This window comes from Theropithecus gelada, chromosome 2, assembly GCF_003255815.1.
Source record: "Theropithecus gelada isolate Dixy chromosome 2, Tgel_1.0, whole genome shotgun sequence".
Classification (NCBI taxonomy): Eukaryota; Metazoa; Chordata; class Mammalia; order Primates; family Cercopithecidae; genus Theropithecus; species Theropithecus gelada.
Window position 1 is genome coordinate 143,390,837 of NC_037669.1, and position 20,813 is coordinate 143,411,649.

General features: G+C 37.6%; 1 protein-coding gene across 1 annotated transcript in view; it reads right to left on the minus strand.

Moving 5' to 3' along the window:
• The window catches only part of CPA3 (carboxypeptidase A3), a 32,187-nt gene extending 15,931 nt beyond the window's left edge, over positions 1 to 16,256 (minus strand). Inside the window, exons 1-6 of the mRNA XM_025376482.1 lie at positions 16,143 to 16,256; positions 15,956 to 16,031; positions 12,442 to 12,566; positions 2,916 to 3,018; positions 2,714 to 2,815; positions 1,567 to 1,668 (exon numbers count right to left, since the gene is read on the minus strand). Of these exons, the coding sequence (XP_025232267.1) occupies positions 1,567 to 1,668; positions 2,714 to 2,815; positions 2,916 to 3,018; positions 12,442 to 12,566; positions 15,956 to 16,031; positions 16,143 to 16,210 (576 nt within the window). The 5' untranslated portion in view covers positions 16,211 to 16,256. The remainder of the gene's footprint in view (positions 1 to 1,566; positions 1,669 to 2,713; positions 2,816 to 2,915; positions 3,019 to 12,441; positions 12,567 to 15,955; positions 16,032 to 16,142) is intronic.
• Between the last annotated feature and the right edge of the window lie 4,557 nt (positions 16,257 to 20,813).

The window sequence follows — 20,813 nt, forward strand, 5'->3', positions numbered from 1 at the left end:
ACTTGAATCACTTCCCAAGATCACATGCTTTCAAACATATTTTCCTTAAAATGAACAAAAATGAACAATCCATGTAGATTACAGGGGAAAAAAACCTAACTTATTTAGACTAATGACATTAATGGAAATGAACAGTCTTTAAAGGAGCATTTAATTATCGAGACCTGTAGTGTTCTAAATGTAGCATGAGAGAGATGTTTCATAGAAAGATTGGAAGCCAAATGGAAAATTTGAAATACTGCTTATTTTTAATTGATTCTCTCACATCCTTTACGTAACTATAGATTGAGTCTGTAAGCACAGGAATATGAAAAGATTGGAGAGAATTTGTGAGATAGTTATAAGCAGGATTAAATAAAAAAATTAGTATTAATAAAATATCCAAGAATTCAGAGATTGAACAACTTTTTTGTTTTTTTTTCTATATCTGACTGAAATTTCTCGAATCACATGCACTTTCTGTAGCTACCTAAAATCTCTCACCACGCTTGGGAAGTCCCTTCCAGGTGTATCTGAACTGAAGACAAGAGATTTTTTGTAGACCTGTGATGTGCATTCCTTTATGTGTTGAGTAGGGGGAGCTCTTGGCCCTCATTTGGGAGAGCAAAAATAACTACAGGTTACTTCCTGGTGGATTCTTTTCTAGAAAAAGTATCTATGCCCAGAAAATCATTGTTATACATATTTCACCAGTGCAATATGCAAAAGCTGACAGAAAGAGAAAATCAAAATATGATTAGGAGTCAAAATACATTGGCAATCGAGTGAAAGGAAATTGAATATATAAACTAGATGAACCTTTTAAAAAAGTGAATTATAGACCCGGTGTGGTGACTCATGCCTGTTATCCCAGCACTTTGGGAGGCCGACGGGGGCGGATTACTTGAGATCAGGAGTTTGAGAACAGCCTGGCCAACATGGCAAAACCCCGTCTCTACTAAAAATACAAAAATTAGCTGGGCGTGGTGGCGCATGCCTGTAGTTCCAGCCACTTTGGAGGCTGAGGCAGTAGAATCGCTTGAACCCAGAAATTGGAGGTTGCAGTGAGCCGAGACTGCACCACTGCATTCCAGCCTGGGTGACAGAGTGAGACTCTGTCTCCAAAAAAAAAAAAAAAAAAAGAGTGAGTTATTTTACACTCAGAAAGGAAACTTAAATATGAAAATTCCAAGTACATGTGTGACCAATGTATTATTTAAACAGGAATTAAAATTAAATATCTATGTTTTGAACTCACTGAAGAAAAGTTACATTTGTAGGTTATGTGAAGTTTGTTTCAGATTTTCCACACTTGACTATAGGAAAAACTTTCATATGATAGCCCAAGAAAAGTTTGAGTTTCATAAACTCTTAGCTTGAGTTTGAGAATTGTTTGAAGGGAAGGTGTCAATTTCATAAAAACTGTAATGATGAGTAAAATTCAGAGCATTTCTTCCCTGACCAGCACCAAGTGTGGGCTCTTCTAGCTAAGTGGAATTGCATGTTTGGAAAGGATGTCGCCACTCAGTGAAGTGCTGGAAACTTGGCAGTCAAAGGAGAATTGGGAGAGTCTTCTGATTCACTTACCTGATAGACAAACCACTGGCAGAATGCTGGGGAGACCCATTCTCGTGCATGAATGCCACAATCCATAAAAATAGCCTTTCTTCTTTCATTCTTTTTTCCAATCTATTTAAAAATAAACTTGAGATATTGTTTTGAACAAATTCACACATTGATCCCTTCTTGACCAATAACTCATTCATATTCTCAAAGCAATTCTTTCCCCTGTCTATTGTTGAATGAGAACCATGTATGCACATATTGTTCTCAGAAGGGACTACGGGACATATCCTTAAATGTCTATCCATAATTCATAATCTATTACAATGTATATTTTTCAAAAAATTTTTCTAGTGTCAGGGCAGCTGGTAGGATTTTGAAAAAAATTTGTAGTCCATTGTTTTTATTTTATTACTAACATCCTGTGTTCTGAGAAATTGATTATAAAGTCACTTTTGTTTCTGCCATTTCCTTTTGCTTTTCTGGTTTTGTAAACTGGGGATATTTACCCTGGAGTGGAGAAGATCTTGTGTGGTGTTGAGTGGGGAAGGGAATTAGTACTGGTTACTTGAATGGCTGCCATTTTGAAGAGAGTGCAGATTTGTTTTGGGTGATTGGAGATAATGAATGAATGGGGATTCAGGATGTGGATGGGCTTCTCACTTGTTAAGTGGCTGCTTCAGGGAGCAGTATCTTTGGATGTGCAAAAATCCAGCAGCAACAGAATGGAAATTATTGGCTCTGTTTTAGGGAACCCTCCAGCAATACAGGGTTGAAATGCCTAATATACTGTTCTACAGTCCTATGAGGCTATGATATTTAAATTCCTTTCATGACATTCATTCATCAGTTTCGCTGCATTTTGAGGGGTGAGGGTTTTTTATACCAGAGACATCACAGACTCTCGTAATAAAGCTGTGTAATAAAACAAATGAAATATTTGTTTGGGTTTGTCTACTGTGCAATCTCTGACAAATGTTTATCCAGACACTTTCTTGGTTCCACCAAAACCACCTGTCACTTCTATTCTTTAATGGATGTCTGGAGCTTAAATAGTCTTTCAGAGATAATATGTATTGTCTCAAAAATGACTCAGTTGTATTACAAAGTAACTTTTAAATTCATGTTTTTCAACAATAATAAGAACTAGTGGTTCTTGAATTATTTTTACCTTCAGGACATAGAGTGGGTTATCTTCAACAGTAGATCCAATTTTAATACGGGAGACCATTTCAGGATGCTTATCCATCATCTTTTCAGTCCAAGCCACTATCTTAAGAGCAAAATCAATTTTGCAAAATTAGAATAAAAGAAAATAAAATGACAATAAATATTAAGGGTAGCTTAAAAAGTACAGGCATTTTATACTGTACCTTTTCCCAGTTGTTGTATTTTGCATAGCTGTGCCTGCCTGGGATATCTTCTTTAACATCAAACTGTTTCTCAATCTCTTCTTGTAGATCATGAATCAAGATTCTGTTTGACAGGGGAATGATAAAATACATGTTTTATCATGAGAAAGGAAAACACAGTTATCTTTCATTTGCAGAAAACTTCTCTTCCTTCTCCTGTATCTTTAATCAAGTTTGCTCTGTTTCTTCATTATTCTCCTCTAGCTATCTCCTTTAGACATGTCATATGTCTGGCTTCTGATCTCCCCATTTATCTGGAGCTGTGCTGTCCAGTATGATAGTCTCTAGCCCCATGTGCCTACAGGACATGTGATGTGGGGCTTGTCCAAGAGTAGATTGCTGTATGTGTAAAATATATACCAGATTTTGAAGATAGTATAAAAATTATATAAATTATCTCACTAATAAGTTTTATATTGTATAGAATAAATATTTCAGATATATTGGGCTAAAAAAATGTATTGCTAAAGTTAATTTTACCTGTTGCTTTTTACTTTTTTAATGTGGCTACTAGAATTTTAAAATTATGCATGTGGCTCATATTGTACTGCTATAGTACTCCCCATCCTTCTCCAAAACACACACACATCTACGTCCACATAAACACGGGCAACAAGGGATACTTTCATGCACACATCTACAGACCATACCTTATAATTTCACACCTTGAGAACTGGGAGAAACTTGAATAATAATGACAATTATAATAGTAAGCAGGTACTTAGCACTTACCTTGTGCCAGGCATCGCTCTGACCTCCATATGTACATGACTAATTCATTTAATCTTCATATGAGATTATTATGCTTATCTTCAGATGAGAAAAATGAGGTACAAAGTGTTGAAATAATGTGCCTATAGAGATGTATCTAGAAAATGGCTAACAAGATTTGGAGGGGTCGAAATAAGAGATGGGAAAAATCACTGGGAGACTGATGTTGAGGGTCAAGAGGCTTACACCTTATCTTCCTATTTTCTTTTTCTTTTCTTTTTTTTTTTTTTGAGATGGAGTTTTGCTCTTGTTACCCAGGCTGGAGTGCAATGGGGTGATCTCGGCTCACCACAATCTCTACCTCCCAAGTTCAAGCGATTCTCCTGCTTTAGCCTCCCGAATAGCTGGGATTACAGGCGCGTACCACCACGCCGGTTAATTTTGTGTTTTTAGTAGAGATGGGGTTTATCCATGTTGGTCAGGCTGGTCTTGAACTCCTGACCTCAGGTGATCTGCCCACCTCAACCTCCTGAAGTGCTGGGATTACAGGCATGAGCCACTGCGCCCGGCCTCATCTTCCTATTTTCATCTCTTTCTGAGCCATCTCATGTCATCATTTTATGGAGTCCAATGGCTGTAATGGTCACCTACTGGTCACTCATACTTGAATCTCCAGGTATAGACTCTCCTCTGAACCCTAGGCTTACATATCCAACTGCCTACCTGATGTTTTCAGTTGGATTCAGATATCCATATGTGTAATACAGGCCAGGTACAGCTTTATACACATTATTTAATTAACCTTGTCAGTATTATCACTTTACAGATGGGGAAGTTAGTACTCAGAAGGTTTTAAATATTCACAGTTTGTATGAGGTGGAGTTGGGAATTTGAATACAAACTGCCTCATTTCAAGATTTATTTTTTAAAAATGTCGTCTTCATCATAGATGAAAGTATTTTATTTATTTTGTCTGGGGATTTTCTATTTGCTTCATTAATCTATTTTCTTATGCCTTAATATAAACCAAATCATATTTAATTACAGTAAAATTTAATACTGGATAATGTATCTTTTTCCCCAAAAATTTAGAGTAATTTCACCTATTTTAAAGAAATATCTTGGCTGGGCATGATAGTTCACACCTGTAATCCCAGCACTTTGGGAAGCCGAGGCAGTGGGATCACATGAGGCCAGAAGTTTGAGACCAGCCTGGGCAACATGGTGAAATTCCGTCTCTACTAAAAATACAAAAGTTAGCCAGGTGTGGTAGCGGACACCTGTAGTCTCAGCTACTCAGGTGGCTGAGGCATAAGAATTGCTTGAACCCAGGAAGTGGAGGTTGCAGTGAGCTGAGATTGTGCCACTGCACTCCAGCCTGGGTGACAGAGGAGACTCTGTCTCAAAAAAGAAAAAAAAAAAAATCTTATCAGAATCATTTTAGGAATTCGAATTATCAGAAAAAATAGGATTTTGGATAGACATTAAATTATAAATGTAAGAATTTTATTATTAATAACAGACATAATATAGTTGTAACTTTTTGATTCTTCAGTAAAATGTTATGTATTTTGATTGCCTCTCTCTCTCTCTATATATATATATATTTTTTTTTACCAGTTTTGCGAGTGACTTTTTTTCTCACTACATTTTTGAATTGGTTATTACAGTATTCATATATTAAAAAACCATTTACTTTGATTATACTTAGCTATTTTATTAGATTAAAAAACTATCTTTTTACTTTTAAGAATTTTAGTTATGTCTTTAGGGTATTTTCTGTGTTATTTCTTCTGCCAGTATCTATACTTTCTAATTTTCTTAGTAACTTTCTTTTTTTCCTTGCTGTTTTGCATTGGAAAACTCTCTGAACTATGATAAATAATAGTAGCCATAGAGGGCATTCTTTTTTTTTTTTTTTTTTTTTTTACAGGAAAACTTATCTTTCACCATTAAGAAAGATGTTGAATGCCACTTTGAGATTAATATGGCAGTATCAATTTATATGATCAAATTATTGTCTATTGATATATGGCTGCATTAAAACCTATTATTAGATTCCTTAATATGTTAAATATTATTTAACAGCTGTAGGAGATTTACAAATGCCCTCACAAAAAGCCTTGTTTGTCTTATTTTAGATAGTGTTCTAAACATCTTGTTTAACCTAGGAGGAATGCATTGAATCTAGGGAGAATGACATGCTGAAAGCAAGCAGCGAGCACACTGTTCAGTAGGTGATAGCTGACAGCAAAAAGAAAAAGAAAAAAACCAGAAAAGTAAAAAAACTCCCTAGACAGAAGGACTTAGAAAACATGGGTTAGTGGTCTCATAGCACAGTATGAAAATTCATATTGATAATGATAACTATTTACCCAAAGGTAAACCATATTCAATATACTCTATTTTGCAGGGCAGAAAAATTATCGTTTATAATGGGACTGTTTCCATAAAAATGTTAAAAAGAAAGGATTTCTTGAAGTTGTACTTGCCTGAACAATTTTCTTTTTTGGCTTATCTCATTTCTCATTGACTATATAAATAAAGGAATTACCTCTTGGCAATGAAATGCACATGTATTTTTTTTCTGCTGTTACTGGTGAGTCCTGGATGCAGGAAAATGTCTATTTTTAAATATTCATTCTAGTCTTTGAGACAATATCATGTACTCTTTCCATCACCATAAATCTTATCAAATAAGGAAGTAGTGAGTGACCTGTGTTCAGACCTTCTTGGGTTCCAACCCCAGTTTGCCTACATAATACTAAATGTGATCTTGGGCGGCTTAGTTACCCTCTGAACCTCAGCTTTCCAACTTTTACAATTGTGGTGACCAGGCTTGTGGTGAGAATGAAATGAAGTAAAACCAAAGTGCTTGGTGGCCTCAGGCTCCCATTGAACTTCCGAATAATAGTGAAGTTGGGTCACAAAATCGACCACCATTTTATAGTCATAACACGTTTTTAAAGCAGGTTTTGATGGTATGTAGATGTTTGACTCTTTGATTTCTTCAATTTCTTACAATAATGAGCTATAATACTGACACTGCTGAGCTCCCCTCTACTTGTTGGTTTCTCCTTGCTGATTGACTGACTGATCTGAGTTCTGATGTGGAACGCAAATGCCGTATTCCCCTAATTAGAGTTTATTTAGCACGTGGGACCAAGTACTGCTCATGCATATTGATTCCTATTAGCAGCACTGACAAGCACATCATTACGTACATTATATATATTATATCTAACTCACTGTATGCTTTGCTTTTGACTTATGATGAATCTAGGATTTCTGAGAAAATAAACTTGTGGCAGCAATTTTGGAATCAGGTGGAGCATGTTGCACTGAAACTCACACAAAGCCTGGGAAGGTTTGAAATTATATTTTGGGTGATCATTACAGACATAATTAATTGCTTTAAGCTCTAAAGAGGGCACATGGCTTTTGCTCCACCTGCATTAATAGAAGTGGAGGAACCAGGCAGAAGAGAAATTTTATGGTCCCAGAGGTTGATTTGTAACATAAGGCAGTATTAATTAGTCACAGGAAGCTTGTATCTAAGAATATTTTTAGACTTACACGTGTCAATTTAGCTCTTGTGATAATAGCAGCAAACACACACACACACACACACACACACACACACACATATATGCACACAAAAAACCGGGTGAGTTGAAGTTCAGTCTTTCCACAAATGATGCAGCTGCATGAGAACATCAGAAAGGTGCCAGGTTGTTGCTGATAGGGACTAGAAATTAAGGCTGGAAATTAAGAATTGGAGCCAGATGTTATTTTCAAGAGCCCTTTCACTAACCAGCAGCCAGGCATAAACAAATGAAAACAAATTACTTTTTCTCAAATATTATTTTGTGCTCCAAAATTTGCTTAATTTGTTTAACAAAATTCCTAAATATAGGTGAAAGGATAAATAATTATCACTGGGGATTGAATAATACAAATGGTTAATGTTTACTGAACCTTCCTTATGCGCCAGGCACTTTTCTTGGCACTGTATTTAGATTTTATCACTCAGCATGATTAACTGGGTACCATTATCAGCCCTTGTTTTTATGAAGGTTTGGCCAACTTCCAAAATGGAACCAACTGTTGAAATACAGAAGTTGGAATTTGAACCTGGAGGGTCTGACATCAGCACCCTAGCTGTGAGCCATTGTGCAATAGTGCCTTCATCATCGGATGAAATCCTTGGGTATTGCCGTCAGACTCTAGTCTCCTTAGTCTTCGGAGGTTGGTGCACGGTTGGCCCAATCAACCAACACTCATGGAAGTCTGTGTCCCAAGATCAGGGAGCAAGTAAGAGGTTCAGAGAAGAGATGAGATAAATTTTACTTTGACAGTTTCAAGGCTCCCATCCTTTGCTGCTTTTAGAAAGCAGCAAAGAAGGACTGGAGAACTGTGGGCCAATGTATGTGACCATCATAGGCTCTGGGGTGTGTGTGTGTGTGTGTGTGTGTGTGTGTGTGTGTATGTGTGTGTGTGCATGTGCATGCACTGGGGAAAGGTGTTTCAGGAAGGCAGAGTCACTGTCAGGGTGCCTTATAAATGGGACTGGATTCTCCCGTTGTCCACATTACATCAGGATATGGTGCTATTCAAAAATTATGGTTTCGGGTTTCTATAAGATTCAATATCCTCCTGGTAACTCCCTAATTTGGTTATCACACATCAAACTCTACACTTACTGACATGGATTTCCCAAGGTTTGAGGAATACTACTCATTGATTCACTGGGAGGAAAATGGAGCATCTGGTGATAGCCTCTAGTTATTCCCTGTTTCAGTATATGTGTGTGTATTCATAGAAGTAAAGGATGAGACAGACAGAAACTTTATGATCCCAGTCAATCTTCATGAAACGCCTATGAAATAGGTTCCATTATTATTCCCATTTTATAGATGAGGTATGAGGTAAAGCAAAGTTTAATAAATTGCCAATGTTAAATACCTAATGCTTGACTTCAATGGGACTGGACCCAGATAGCCTTGCTTCAGAACCTGCTTTCCTACCTTCCACACTCCTGTTTGTCACATGACCAATTGTAACTTCAACATTTGTAGCATGTAGCATGTTGTAGTATAACATGCATGTTATACTCTTAGGTAAGTAATATGTAAAAATGTGAAGCAGAAGAAAAAAATGAATGACTCATTAGAATGATTTGATTGAAACACTTGATAGGACTGTGTATATCCATGGAATATGACTTTGTATCTGACTGAACATTATTATTAGGCAGGTAGACATTAATATGAGGTGTTGATTATCACTGTGTCAGTTTGGCATAGATCTCTTTTGCATTTCTCACATAATCTTATATGGATCCTAGTAAGATTTTACTTAATTGTACCATTTGAGTTTTCTTATTATATTAATAGCTGTTTTCTGAGTTACCTTTCATTAACAACTCTTTATTTTCTAATTTTAACCTTTTATCAAAGAAAAGACAGTGTTAAAAATTGACTATCTAAAATGTAAACAATGTTAAAAACACTAGGATTTTTAACTGCTGAATCCAAGTATAGTGTCTGCCCCAGAGGCTCAGTCCAATGGAGATGCTTTCCCTTTGATATTTGTTCTCCAGTCTGTTTGGGTTTGTTAGTATATCCATGTTGTTTGTTTTTTGAACTTGGACTTTTATGATTTTATAAATAAAAAAGGAAACAAGTATGTTACTTTAAAATAAAATCTGGCTTACTAACTTAATTTTCTAAAAATTAAAAAAAAAATCACATAGGTACTTTAAACCAAAGAGTGGTTGATATATACTATCTAATGAAGGGTGTCTAAGTAAATCATTGTGTCAAACCAGCCTCGGTTTAATTCAGCCTGGTGCCTGGGTCCGACCAGATGTTTCTGTTCTTAGAACTCTTTTCTGTTCTTAGAACTCTTTTCTGTTACTGACTGACACCAGGCAATACATATAATTAATATGCAAATAAAATTATCTATATAATTAGTACTTGGAGACAAGATTTTAAATAGTTCTTGCCTGCACATACCAGTTTACATATTTACATTTCTGAGGGAGGTAACTAATTATGTGGCTTTCCCATAACTGTGACTGATTTGGGCCACTTTCTAGAATTCATGTTTTAATTTCATAAAACCAATTTTTATAGGTAATTTAACACTTTGGTTCTCGATGTAGATAGCAAGAAACTCCTTTGTCATAAGATAAAGTGAAAAACACACTAATTTGAAGATCTGGATTTAGACATCTAGTTGAATGAGAATCATTTCAGGCTAGCAGAGGCCTAGAGGACCAAAGGAGAAAAAAGGCTGATGTGAGCTATTTGATAAATTGGAAGGATGCTAGCTGCCTGCTTAGATGTCGTGCAGTGATTTACTCCACTATCCATGCTCATGCCAAACAACTAGCTTTTCTAGATACATTTTCTACATTATAATTGCATTAGAGGGCTATTAAGGAAAACATAATACCTAATTCTTTACCTTGCTGTTCAAGCCAAATTATATAAAATTTGGCCACACCACTACTTTATTTTAGCTTGGGCTGAGTGCTTTGTAAGAATTAGTTTATCATAGGAATCCAGACCAGGTCTATATTTTTGAAGTAAAGTGAAGAGTGTCATAATTTAGGCACATACACTAGAAAGTTGGCAATGAAGTGAGTGAATCAAGAGACACAGTAGGCTGGGCACGGTGGCTCACGCCTGTAATCCCAGCACTTCGGGAGGCCGAGGTGGGCAGATCACAAGATCAGGAGATCGAGACCATCCTGGCTAACACGGTAAAACCCCATCTTTACTAAAAATACAAAAAATTAGCCTGGCATGGTGGCAGGTGCTTGTAGTCTCAGTTACTCGGGAGGCTGAGGCAGCAGAAAGGTGTGAACTCAGGAGGCGGAACTTGCAGTGAACCGAGATTGCGCCACTGCACTCTAGTCTGGGTGACAGAGTGAGACTCCGTCTCAAAACAAACAAACAAACAAACAAAAAAACCAAAAAACACACAATAACCAGGGGTTATTTAAGATAGAGGGTTGATTTCTTTTAAATGAAAAAGTCAATGCATTATCTGAACCTTAATGTAAACAGATAATGTAATACAAATTTCTGCAGTCTTGTAGTTATATTTTCAAAGTGTCTAAGTTTAATGATGCAATTTATAAAAACACAGAAAAACCTGTATCAGTATATTAATTTAAAAGAGTTAAAAGCTGGTATCAATTTTGAATTATGTATTTTCAATTTGTTAACTTTTACATTTGTACAACAACCTTCTTGAAACAGTAGCAAAACCGAAAAACAGTCATCAATAACCATCACAAATAATAGAATGTTACCTTTAAAGCCATGAATAAGAATGTTTTTTGCTTACTTGTCCTATGTATGTGATTTTTAAATTTCATTAGAGTTTATATTTATTTGAAATATTGTAGCAATATCATAAATACAATCAAGTTATGGTGAGCAGTAGTAAATCCTGCTCTGCAGTATAACATCACTGACATTAATAGGATCTTTCTTTATCTCAGCCAGAAGCAGATCTTTTGAGTTAAAGCACCAAGTCAGGTAATAGAGGTGTAAAATGGCAAGTTCAAAAAAAAAAAAAAAAATGAACTAGTGTTTAGCAGTGTTTTGACAATGAGGGTCTCAATAAACGGGAATCCTGGCATGACGTGGCCTGGGGAAGTTAAAATTGGACCTCTCTGTACATGAAACTATGAAATGTTTGAAAGTATAAAAGCACATTTTCTTTCTTTCTTTTCTTTTTTTTTTTTTTGAGATAGAATCTAGCTGTGTCGCCCAGGCTGGAGTGCAGTAGCGCTATCTCGGCTCACTGCAACCTCTGCTTTCTGGGTTCAAGCGATTCTTCTGCCTCAGCCTCCCGAGTAGCTGAAACTACAGGCACATGCCACTATGCCCGGGTAATTTTTGTATTTTCAGTAGAGATGGGGTGTCACCATATTGGCCAGGCTGGTCTCTAACTCCTGACCTCATGATTCGCCTGCCTTGGCCTCACAAAGTGCTGGGATTACAGGGCGTGAGCCAGCATGCCTGGCTGACACATTTTAATTTCTAAATTATGCATTGATTTATGATATTCATTGCTGGGCTCCCTTCTCGTTCACTGCCCAGGGCCCAGACTGTGCATGGCCCATGGTTGCTGCTCAATATATTCAAATTTTCTCTTATTTCTCCGTGGGGCCAGAATGACTCATTTCTGCATCTCTGGCTATTTGAGATTCCTTTCTCTTTGATTTAAACCTTACTCGACTGCTCTGCTTGTGCTTTCTCTGAGGAAGAAATTTTTTCGTAAAGAATTATTTATTGCTGCATTTCTGACATACCAATGACTTTTTTTTTTTTTTTGGTCTCCTTTTGTGTATCAGGAAAATTCAAATACATAAAAGGAGGCCAGTACCAGTAGCTCATGATCTGGGCTGATTACCTGTCAGTAGTGATGGCGTGTGGCTAACCCATTCATGCCTGCTCATGTGGGCTCTGTGCTTACGAGGGGCTGGTTTTGGAGATGGTAGATACACGTAATTGTTATTATTATAGCTAAGAGCAAATGTAAGGTAGATGTTGAACTGCCAAGTTTGATTCTATCACCTCTGTAAACAGGCTTCGATAATGTGTTTGGAAGTAGCTGTGATCTGTATCTTACAGAAAGAGCTTTTGTTTTGGGGGGCCCAATTAAACATAGTTCCATTATAATACTTTCTTCTACTTCAAGGCTCCCAAAGCTTTGAATATCCAACACATTTCAATATTTGCCAAGGACTTACTCATAGTGCATTTTATTTTGATCCAAGGCAGACTGGATGGCTTGGGATTCCTTCTCACTAACTTGGAAATCCACCGTCATATTAGCAGCTACGTGGTGGGTGGCACCTGGATACCAGAAGTCAAGCTGCAGAGATAAGCTCAATGTTAGTCAGAGTTTATTTGCTTACCTAGCACATACTGATTAAGAAATGATCATGTCTCATACTCTGTGAAAGGAATTTGGGGCTCAGCGTAGCTAAGATATAGACCCTTCTTTTAATAAGCTTATGGGATTTTTGCAAATATACTTAAGAACTGTTGAATATTAGGGAGGAGGAAAGAAACCTTCCTAGTGCCTGATCACTTTTTTTTTTTTTTTTTTTTTAAGGACTTCAGGTCTATCAAGTTAAAAAGGACGGGCAGCTCTTTTGATTAATTTTTTTCTTTCACAATTTTGGGGTTGAATGGGATCACAATTCATCTAGCCGCAGAATCTGGCTCTAATTGGAAATTTAAATTAAATATCTGGTTAGTTAGTCCTCAGAACCTGATGTCCCTATAAACTCTGGAAATCCTGAAAGTCTTGTATCCGACAGTTGGGATAGTCCCCCAGGAATGTCATTTTTCTAGCAATATGTCCTTGGGCAAGTTACTAGGATTCTTTAAATTTTAGTCCTCTCTCCTAAAATAATGGAGCAAATGAGAGTTCACTGGGAAGTGTTGTGAAGATTGTGAAATAGGTCTGAGGTCTGGGGCATGAAGACATTTAACAGGTGCAGATTTTTTTTTCCTTTCTCTTCCTCTAGATGACAATCTCAAAAATTTGGTATATGACCTCAGAAGTATAGCATTCAGATCAAAATAATTTCGAGGCTGGGCGTCGTGGCTCACGACTATAATCCCACCACTTTGGGAGGCTGAGGTGCAGATCACCTGAGGTCAGGAGTTCGAGACCAGCCTGATCAACATGGAGAAACCCCATTTCTACTAAAAATGCAAAATTAGCCAGGCGTGGTGGCACATGCCTGTAATTCCAGCTACTTGGTAGGCTGACGCAGGAGAATTGCTTGAACCTGGGAGGTGGAGGTTGCAGTGAGCTGCGATCTCGCCATTGCACTCTAGCCTGGGCAACAAGAGCAAAACTCCATCTCAAAAAACAACAAAAAACAAAACAAAAGCAAAAACAAAAACAAAAACAAACATTGAAAAGATTCCAGTTCTTGTGGTTCTTCAAAATCATACTCAATTGTGAAACTAAATGAAGTACAAGTCCCCAGCCTGGGAAATGTGAAGGAAAAGCTCAATTTCCACCCCTGCTTGTGCATGTGTCCAGGTCTGCCTGGCTGTTTCTTAGTTGAGAGCCCCTCTACCTCTAGGTCAATCAAGTGACAATATGAGGCTGCTATGAACCAACCAATGTTTGTTTATTTTGATCAAAAAGTTACAGCATGAGTTGGACATATGAGAGATGTAGTGTGACGCAAAAGCAAGTTAGGCAGAGCCAACTTATCAAAATAGACATTTCTCTGTTCTAGCAGGGTAATGTGCCGCAGGAGCTTAGAGCTTAGTGAACTTTCATTTATTAAGCACAAGGCACAGAGCTGGGTGCCACAGTTGTGGAGACTAATAAGGGACTTTTGAGATGTGAAAGGTTTGTTGTGGAACACAATCAGACATGCATGTTTCTCACATGTTAACCAATGCCAGAGGAAGGATCTGGTGTTCCAGGAGCACAAGCAGCAGCCAAAATTGAGTCATGAGAGTTGATGAACAGAAGAGACTTCCTGCAGGAGACACTGCCTGAGTTGGATCTGGAGAAATAAGTAGGACTTACCCAGGTCAAAATGGAGAGAAACATATTCCTCATGAGAAAAGGTGTACAGGGTCAAGGTGGGTGAGATTTTGGTGTTTATGGGGCTTGAAGGGTGCGGAAGAAGGTGGATGAGCAGGATATTGAAGAGGTTGGTGGTTTGGCCGATCATAAAAGGTTCTGAATGCTATATGAATACCAACAGAAAATGCTTCTGACTGGGCACGGTGGCTCACGCCTGTAATGCCAGCATTTTGGGAGGCCGAGGAGGGTGGATCACTTGAGGTCAGGAGTTTGAGACCAGCTGGGCGACGTGGCAAAACCCCATCTTCACTAAAAACACAAAAATTAGCTGGGAATGGTGGTGGGCACCTGTAATCCCAGCTAATAGGGAGGCTGAGGCAGGTGAATCACTTGAACCTGGGAGTCGGAGGCTGCAGAGATTGCACCACTGCACTTCAGCCTGGGTGACAGAGTGGAACTCTGTCTCAAAACAAAAACAAAAACAAACAAAAAACACTTCTGTGATGCTTAATATAGCAGGCCTGCTTCTGAGTGCTACCAAAAGCTTATTTAGTCTTTGAAGCAACCCTAGGAAGTAGGTATGATTATTATCCTCATTTTATAGAAGAAGAAATGGAGACCCAGAGATGTTGAGTAACTTGCCTAAGGCTACAGAGGTAGTGTAGAGCTTGGATTTGAACGTAAGCATTTGACTTTGAAGAAAATGCTTTTTCCATACTAGGCTGCTTCTCAGCAATGACCCTCAAATGGAGGAATGCAATTGTCAAGTTTTAGAGTGAGCAATCAGGTTGCAATGCAGAGTTGGCTTTGTGGGTGGCAAGACTAGAACCCTGATTGCTAGCTAAGGGACTATGGAAATTGTCCTTGCAAGAGGTAGAGTGAACATGAAGTTGGCAGTGGCAGTGGAATGGAGGGCAATGTGTGGATTTGAGAAATATTTGGGAGTTAGAATAGGCAGAGCCTTTGATTGATTTGTTGTAGAGATAAGAGTGTGTTCTACTGGAATAAATCCCAGATCCAGTTCTGGGTTTAAATCTGATGTGTAATCTTGGTCATTTAATTTTTTGTCTTTGCACTTTAGCTCTTCTGTTTCAAATGAGTTACATTATAACCCTGACATTGAGAATCTGTTGGAGAATTTGGAATGACATATGTGAGGTGGCTTGCACAACATATTTAGGAGCAGCTGAATACATGATAAAATTATTTTAGACTGTTAGATTTTAAAGGATTGATCTAACTTTAAAAGTCTTTTTTGAAAATGTACCTGCTCTTGGAAAGGGTCACATCTTGATATTTGCTAATGCCTCAACGTTTTTAGTTAGTACTCAAAGAGAAATTATGGCACCAGAGGAGATGAGGGTGGGAGTGGGGAGAATGGAGAGGGAATGGCATCAGTAGGCAAGAGAAAGATGCCCTGATAAGGAGGCTAAGAACAGCTCATGATTTCACAGTTTTACTTGAAAAAACTTGGTGTTTGCAAAGCTTACGGGAGGAAAAACAGAAGTGGTAGTCGTGGAAACCAAGACCAAAACCAGAACAGATGAAGTATTGGCCACTGGCTGAATTATCCAGATAGCTCCTGCTTTCCCCTTATGTTCAGTAGTCTTTTGTAGTCTCGTGGGCAATAACAGTAAAATAAGAAGAAGCATATTTTAGAGAACAGTAAGAAAAGATAAAATATCCCTCTAAATGCTTACCTCATTGGTTTTGGCCAAGTCCTTTATGATGTCTGCTTGTTTTTCATCCTGGGGCTTCACGCGGAACACCTTCTCCCTTTACAAAGGCAAATGAAAAAAAAAAACAAACAAAAAACAGTGAACTGTAAGGAAACAACCTTTAATTCTCTTCCCACACAGAGACTGGAACACAGGAAGTAAGATTTACCTGTCAAAGCGGACAGGAGCAATTGCAAGAGTGGTAGCAATCAAACCCATGGGCAGGATGAGCATCATGATTCTTCTTTGCCTGCCTTGAGACCCTCTGGCAGTTTTATGCCTCAGCCCTTATCTTGATGAGCAGCTGATTTCCTCTTAGGGTTCTGTTGCACAAACTGTTCCCCTTCTTTGCCCACACTAGGTTTTTTTTTTTTTCTAGCTGGGGAGGGAAAAACACTAACCCACCAAGCCCATGCTACTTATCTACCTTTTGCGATATGAAATATCCATTTTACAGACACAGGATGGGAAGCAAATGCCTTTAGCAAATAACTTGGTCAAGGTAACAGAGAAAGTATGTTCACAGAGCTGGGGTTTAATAGTTCTGTCTGTTCTAAAATACTACTCTACCATTCTGCTTGAATTGAATGATAGAAGAAATCAGTTTTACAATTTGCACTTGGAGACTGAGATGAATTTGGGTATCTGGCCATAAAATCTTGGTGAGTGGTTTGTAATAATGTAAAATATATTTTTGAAGCTAGAATGTAAGTTGTGAAATTAAAAACATTTAAATTAGAAAATATAAACGTACTAAAAATGCTGTAAGTACTATGGCAAACATTGAAGTGTTCACTGTTTAGATTTTAGAATGATAACATTTTTGTTACATTTGTCCTGTACTTCTCTTGGTAAAGAAATAAACACTAAAGACCTAAAGCACTGCCCTAACTCTTTGTCCCTTCTCTTCTCTTTGTCCTCAGAGTCGGCCCCTATTTCTAAGGCAACTTGAGGACTCTTTGAGAGGAAGAAAATATCAATGCTGTAATGTTTATTAATTGGACACTGTCTTCAGAGCCTGGATGCTGTAATTGCCAAATAATGCCTTTTGGAAGTTGAATTAATGAAAGCCACCTATAGATCATTTAAAACCATCTCTGGAGGGATCTTTAGTCTTGAACACAACTTGATTAATTATGGGAGACTAATACCTTTACCTAGAATCATAGGTAACCTAAAAGAGTAACTGGATTTATCTAATCAGATAACTTATTAGAATTTCCTTTTTGAAAACCACCTCTTCACATTGACAAATGTATAGCTGACTGTATATAAAACTTCTCTGAGTTATGACTCTGTATTATCAAAATAGTGCGGTTGGAGACACGCCCCTGTTGTATGTCCAGCAGCAGTAATTCCATTCTTCTCTGTCTGATGGGTGTGTGGTAGAACTCAAGACCTTTTTATTTCCCCAAATGGATTTTCCGGCTCCAGCCTTGCAGGTAAGGAAGAGGAGGGTTTTACAAGTGCCTTCATGTTCTTGACACTGGGCAAGCTCATCAGCACTGAGAATTCCCAAAGCAAATGCTTGCTCTATTTCTTTTGACTAAAGATACTTTTCCCTGGTCAAAAGTATCTTTAGTCAAAAGAAAGACCTTGACTTTGGGTTTCGAGAGACAGCACTTCAATGTGGCTCCCACATACTAGCTACATCACCTTGAGCAGGCTGCCTAGTTATTCTGGGCCTTGGTTTCCTCATTTGTAAAATGGGAATGCTAATGTGACTCTAACAAATGGCTGTGAGGCTTAGTGAGACAGCATATGTTACAGACTTTGTGGTAGGTGCTAAGAAACATCTCCATGCTCTCTAGACAGTTGATAAAATGTTCATGTGCTGTTAACAGAGACTTACAGTTGGCCACTTCCAGCCTACAGAACTGGTATCAAAATAGATCATGTGGTAGATTAAAGTGGTGGCCGTGACCTTTAGGGATAAAGTATCTCTCTGTATTTGTTTTAATGTGGACTACTTCAAGATTTTTAAAACATGTTATTGCTTTGTTTTTTAGAGTTTTATTTTCTGATTCTAAAAATTATAAATGCCCATTGAAAATGATTCGGGAAAATACAGGAAAGTTGAAAGAGGAAAAATAGAAATCCTTTTAATTTTAGAATTCTGTTATATTTTCTTGAAGCCTTTTCCTCTGTGACTGGTTTTAAAATTGTGTAGAGAAAGCTTCTATGTCTGTTTTTCAGGTCAAGTAGGAAGAACACTTTTATTTTATTTGGGGAATCTAGGTGAGTGCTTTGAGGACCCTGGTATTTCTCAGGATAAGACTTTGTTAATAAATAAAAGTATATCTTTGGCTTCTTAATAGATTACATATTGGCAATTTCTTGTTTCTGGAATACGATATAAACATGTGATGCATTTGAGACTCCCACTGCCTCTCCAATCTATTTAGCCTCTGAAGAAAAATACAATAGATGGATTTCAAGAATGTTCTAGAGCTTCTTCTCAGAACAAGTGCTATTTCTTGGCAAGCATAGATCAGTGCAGCCTTATATTACTGCATCAAGATTTATAAAAGGTCTTGGCATATGTGTGGGTAGGATGAATAATTGTCAAACACCATATCATTTTAGGATTGACTATGTAAGACTGTGATGTTTAACAGATTAAATCAACCTCTTTAAAAAGTTGGAGGTGAATACTTCACGCAGCCATAATTTTCCATCTTTCTTGAACTCTGCACTTCTAGGGTATTTGTAGTAGTGTATGTCTAGCCATGATTTAAAATATCACCATATAGTTTAGCTATGCTTTTCTATATGTATTTTCAATTGTTATCACTATACAAGAAATATCCTAGAAAATGGAAGTGATGCCTTAAAAAGGTGAACAGAAAAAACAGTAAAAACAGAAAAAAGTTAAAAAAGGAAAAAGAAAAGAAACAATAAAATGGAAGTATGATTTAATACTCTTCCAAATGATTTTTTATCTTCAAATTCAATCCAGTAAACTTCTGGAATACATTTACATATCTCACAAAAGGTACGTTGAAAGAAAAAATTGTTGCTTTTAGTTATGATCATTGGATTCTTAACATTGAAACAAAACTACTCTGCAAATGCTGCAGAGAAATTTTTCTTAATTAGTTGCAGCAAAGGTGGCATTTGAGGACAGATATGTGGGTGTATATGATTCAGACATTGACCTTGTGGCGGGGGGTAGTAACTATCTGCTCCCATGAGATGACCTAAGAGGCTCAGCAGAACCCTTTTTTGCCCCCAAATTAACATGTTAACTTGCTATGGTCTGCCTTCTTTTCCTTCTAGAAATTCTCTCTTTGACCAATTGATATAGGTGAGCTTGCAAAATAAGATGAACAAATGGCATATGATTCTAGGTATGTAGGAATTCCATAATCCAGATGAGAAAATTAGTATTGCTATTTTCTACCCACACCATTTGAGAAAGAAAGATTCAGCGGCCACTCTTGTGCTGTTGGTTCACTGTTGCTTTGGGAGCTAAGAGCTTGGAGCTGAAGGAAAGGCTCAGGGCCTGATCTGGGATCTCAGGGTGGGAGTGGGATAAAGGAGGGAGAACAGGTATCCCCCCAACCTGGGGTTCTCAGGTGGGTAAGGCTGGGTGGACTCACAGCAGTCTCTGATTAGCTGGTCAGACACTACTGCAGTGAGGACTAAGGCAGATTTCTCTTTCTGTTTTTCTTGGTTTTGCCCAGGCAAGTGGAAATTCTAGCCAGCTTCCTGTTAACTTTCAGCAGACAGTGGCTATAGTAAAAATTTCTCAGGTGCAGGACATCTCAGATACATGGGATTTCAAATAAGAATATTTGTATATTTGCTTTCCTATTCTTTGTTCCTACCCTTAAAACTTAAAACGCAGCCCACATATATTCCTAATTTCTATTTTAAAGCGTTCAATTTAGGGAATTAGGAGAGTTCTTTATGGTTTGCCAAGATTTCCATACTTTGGGCCATAGCATCCCTTAGTCAGGGGTTGGTGTTACTTGCCAGAGATAGCACAAGGGAGTCTCCTGTGGAACAGGAGTTAATGATACACCTCCAGCAAGATTACCTCACTCAGGTAACTATGGCTATGTTAACTCTCCAATACACAAAGTTGATATAACTTAAAAGAGTAGGAGGAAGAATATTTAGCTAAATTACATGTATTTTTTTAATTACCACCAATGTTGCTGATAAATTAATGGGATTTTTTTTTCTTTTTTTGCAAGTATGGGTCTCTGTCTCTCTATTTAAATGACGTATTACTAAATGAGTTTGAAGGTGATTGTGTGACACATTGTAGCAGCTGCATTGCTACCATCTAGTGGACAATTAATGCAATTAATTATTCTTTGGCTTGACAACTTTCGCAAACCGTTGCTCCTTCAATGGATTCTCTTTATGAATAGAACACTGTTACAGATATTTTAAGATATCATGCCCAATATGGAGTCTCATTTTTCTTGAAGTCATATAGAAAGTAATGAGTTAATAGTCTATGAAAGTAGACTACAAAAAGTCTATAAAGTAATGAGTTAATAGTCTATTACTTTTAAGTAAGAGATGCCCCTAAATCATAACTTTAGTACATCTCATTCTATTTTAAAATTTGAACTTGGCACAATACTTCCCAACATTAGTATGTTCAATTCCAGTCCTGGAAAACTTCAAGTCCTGGAGTGATTTTTGCCACTTTCGTTGGTCCAAGTGGTCAAGTCAGGGTCCCTGGCATCCTCTTGTCTCACGTCTGATCTGCTTTCCACACCCTAGCCTAGTTGGTGTTCGAAAAACACTGTGACCATGTCATGGATGACTTAATATCTTCCATGGATTTTCATTGTTCTTAGACCAGTGTCCCCAATCCTTA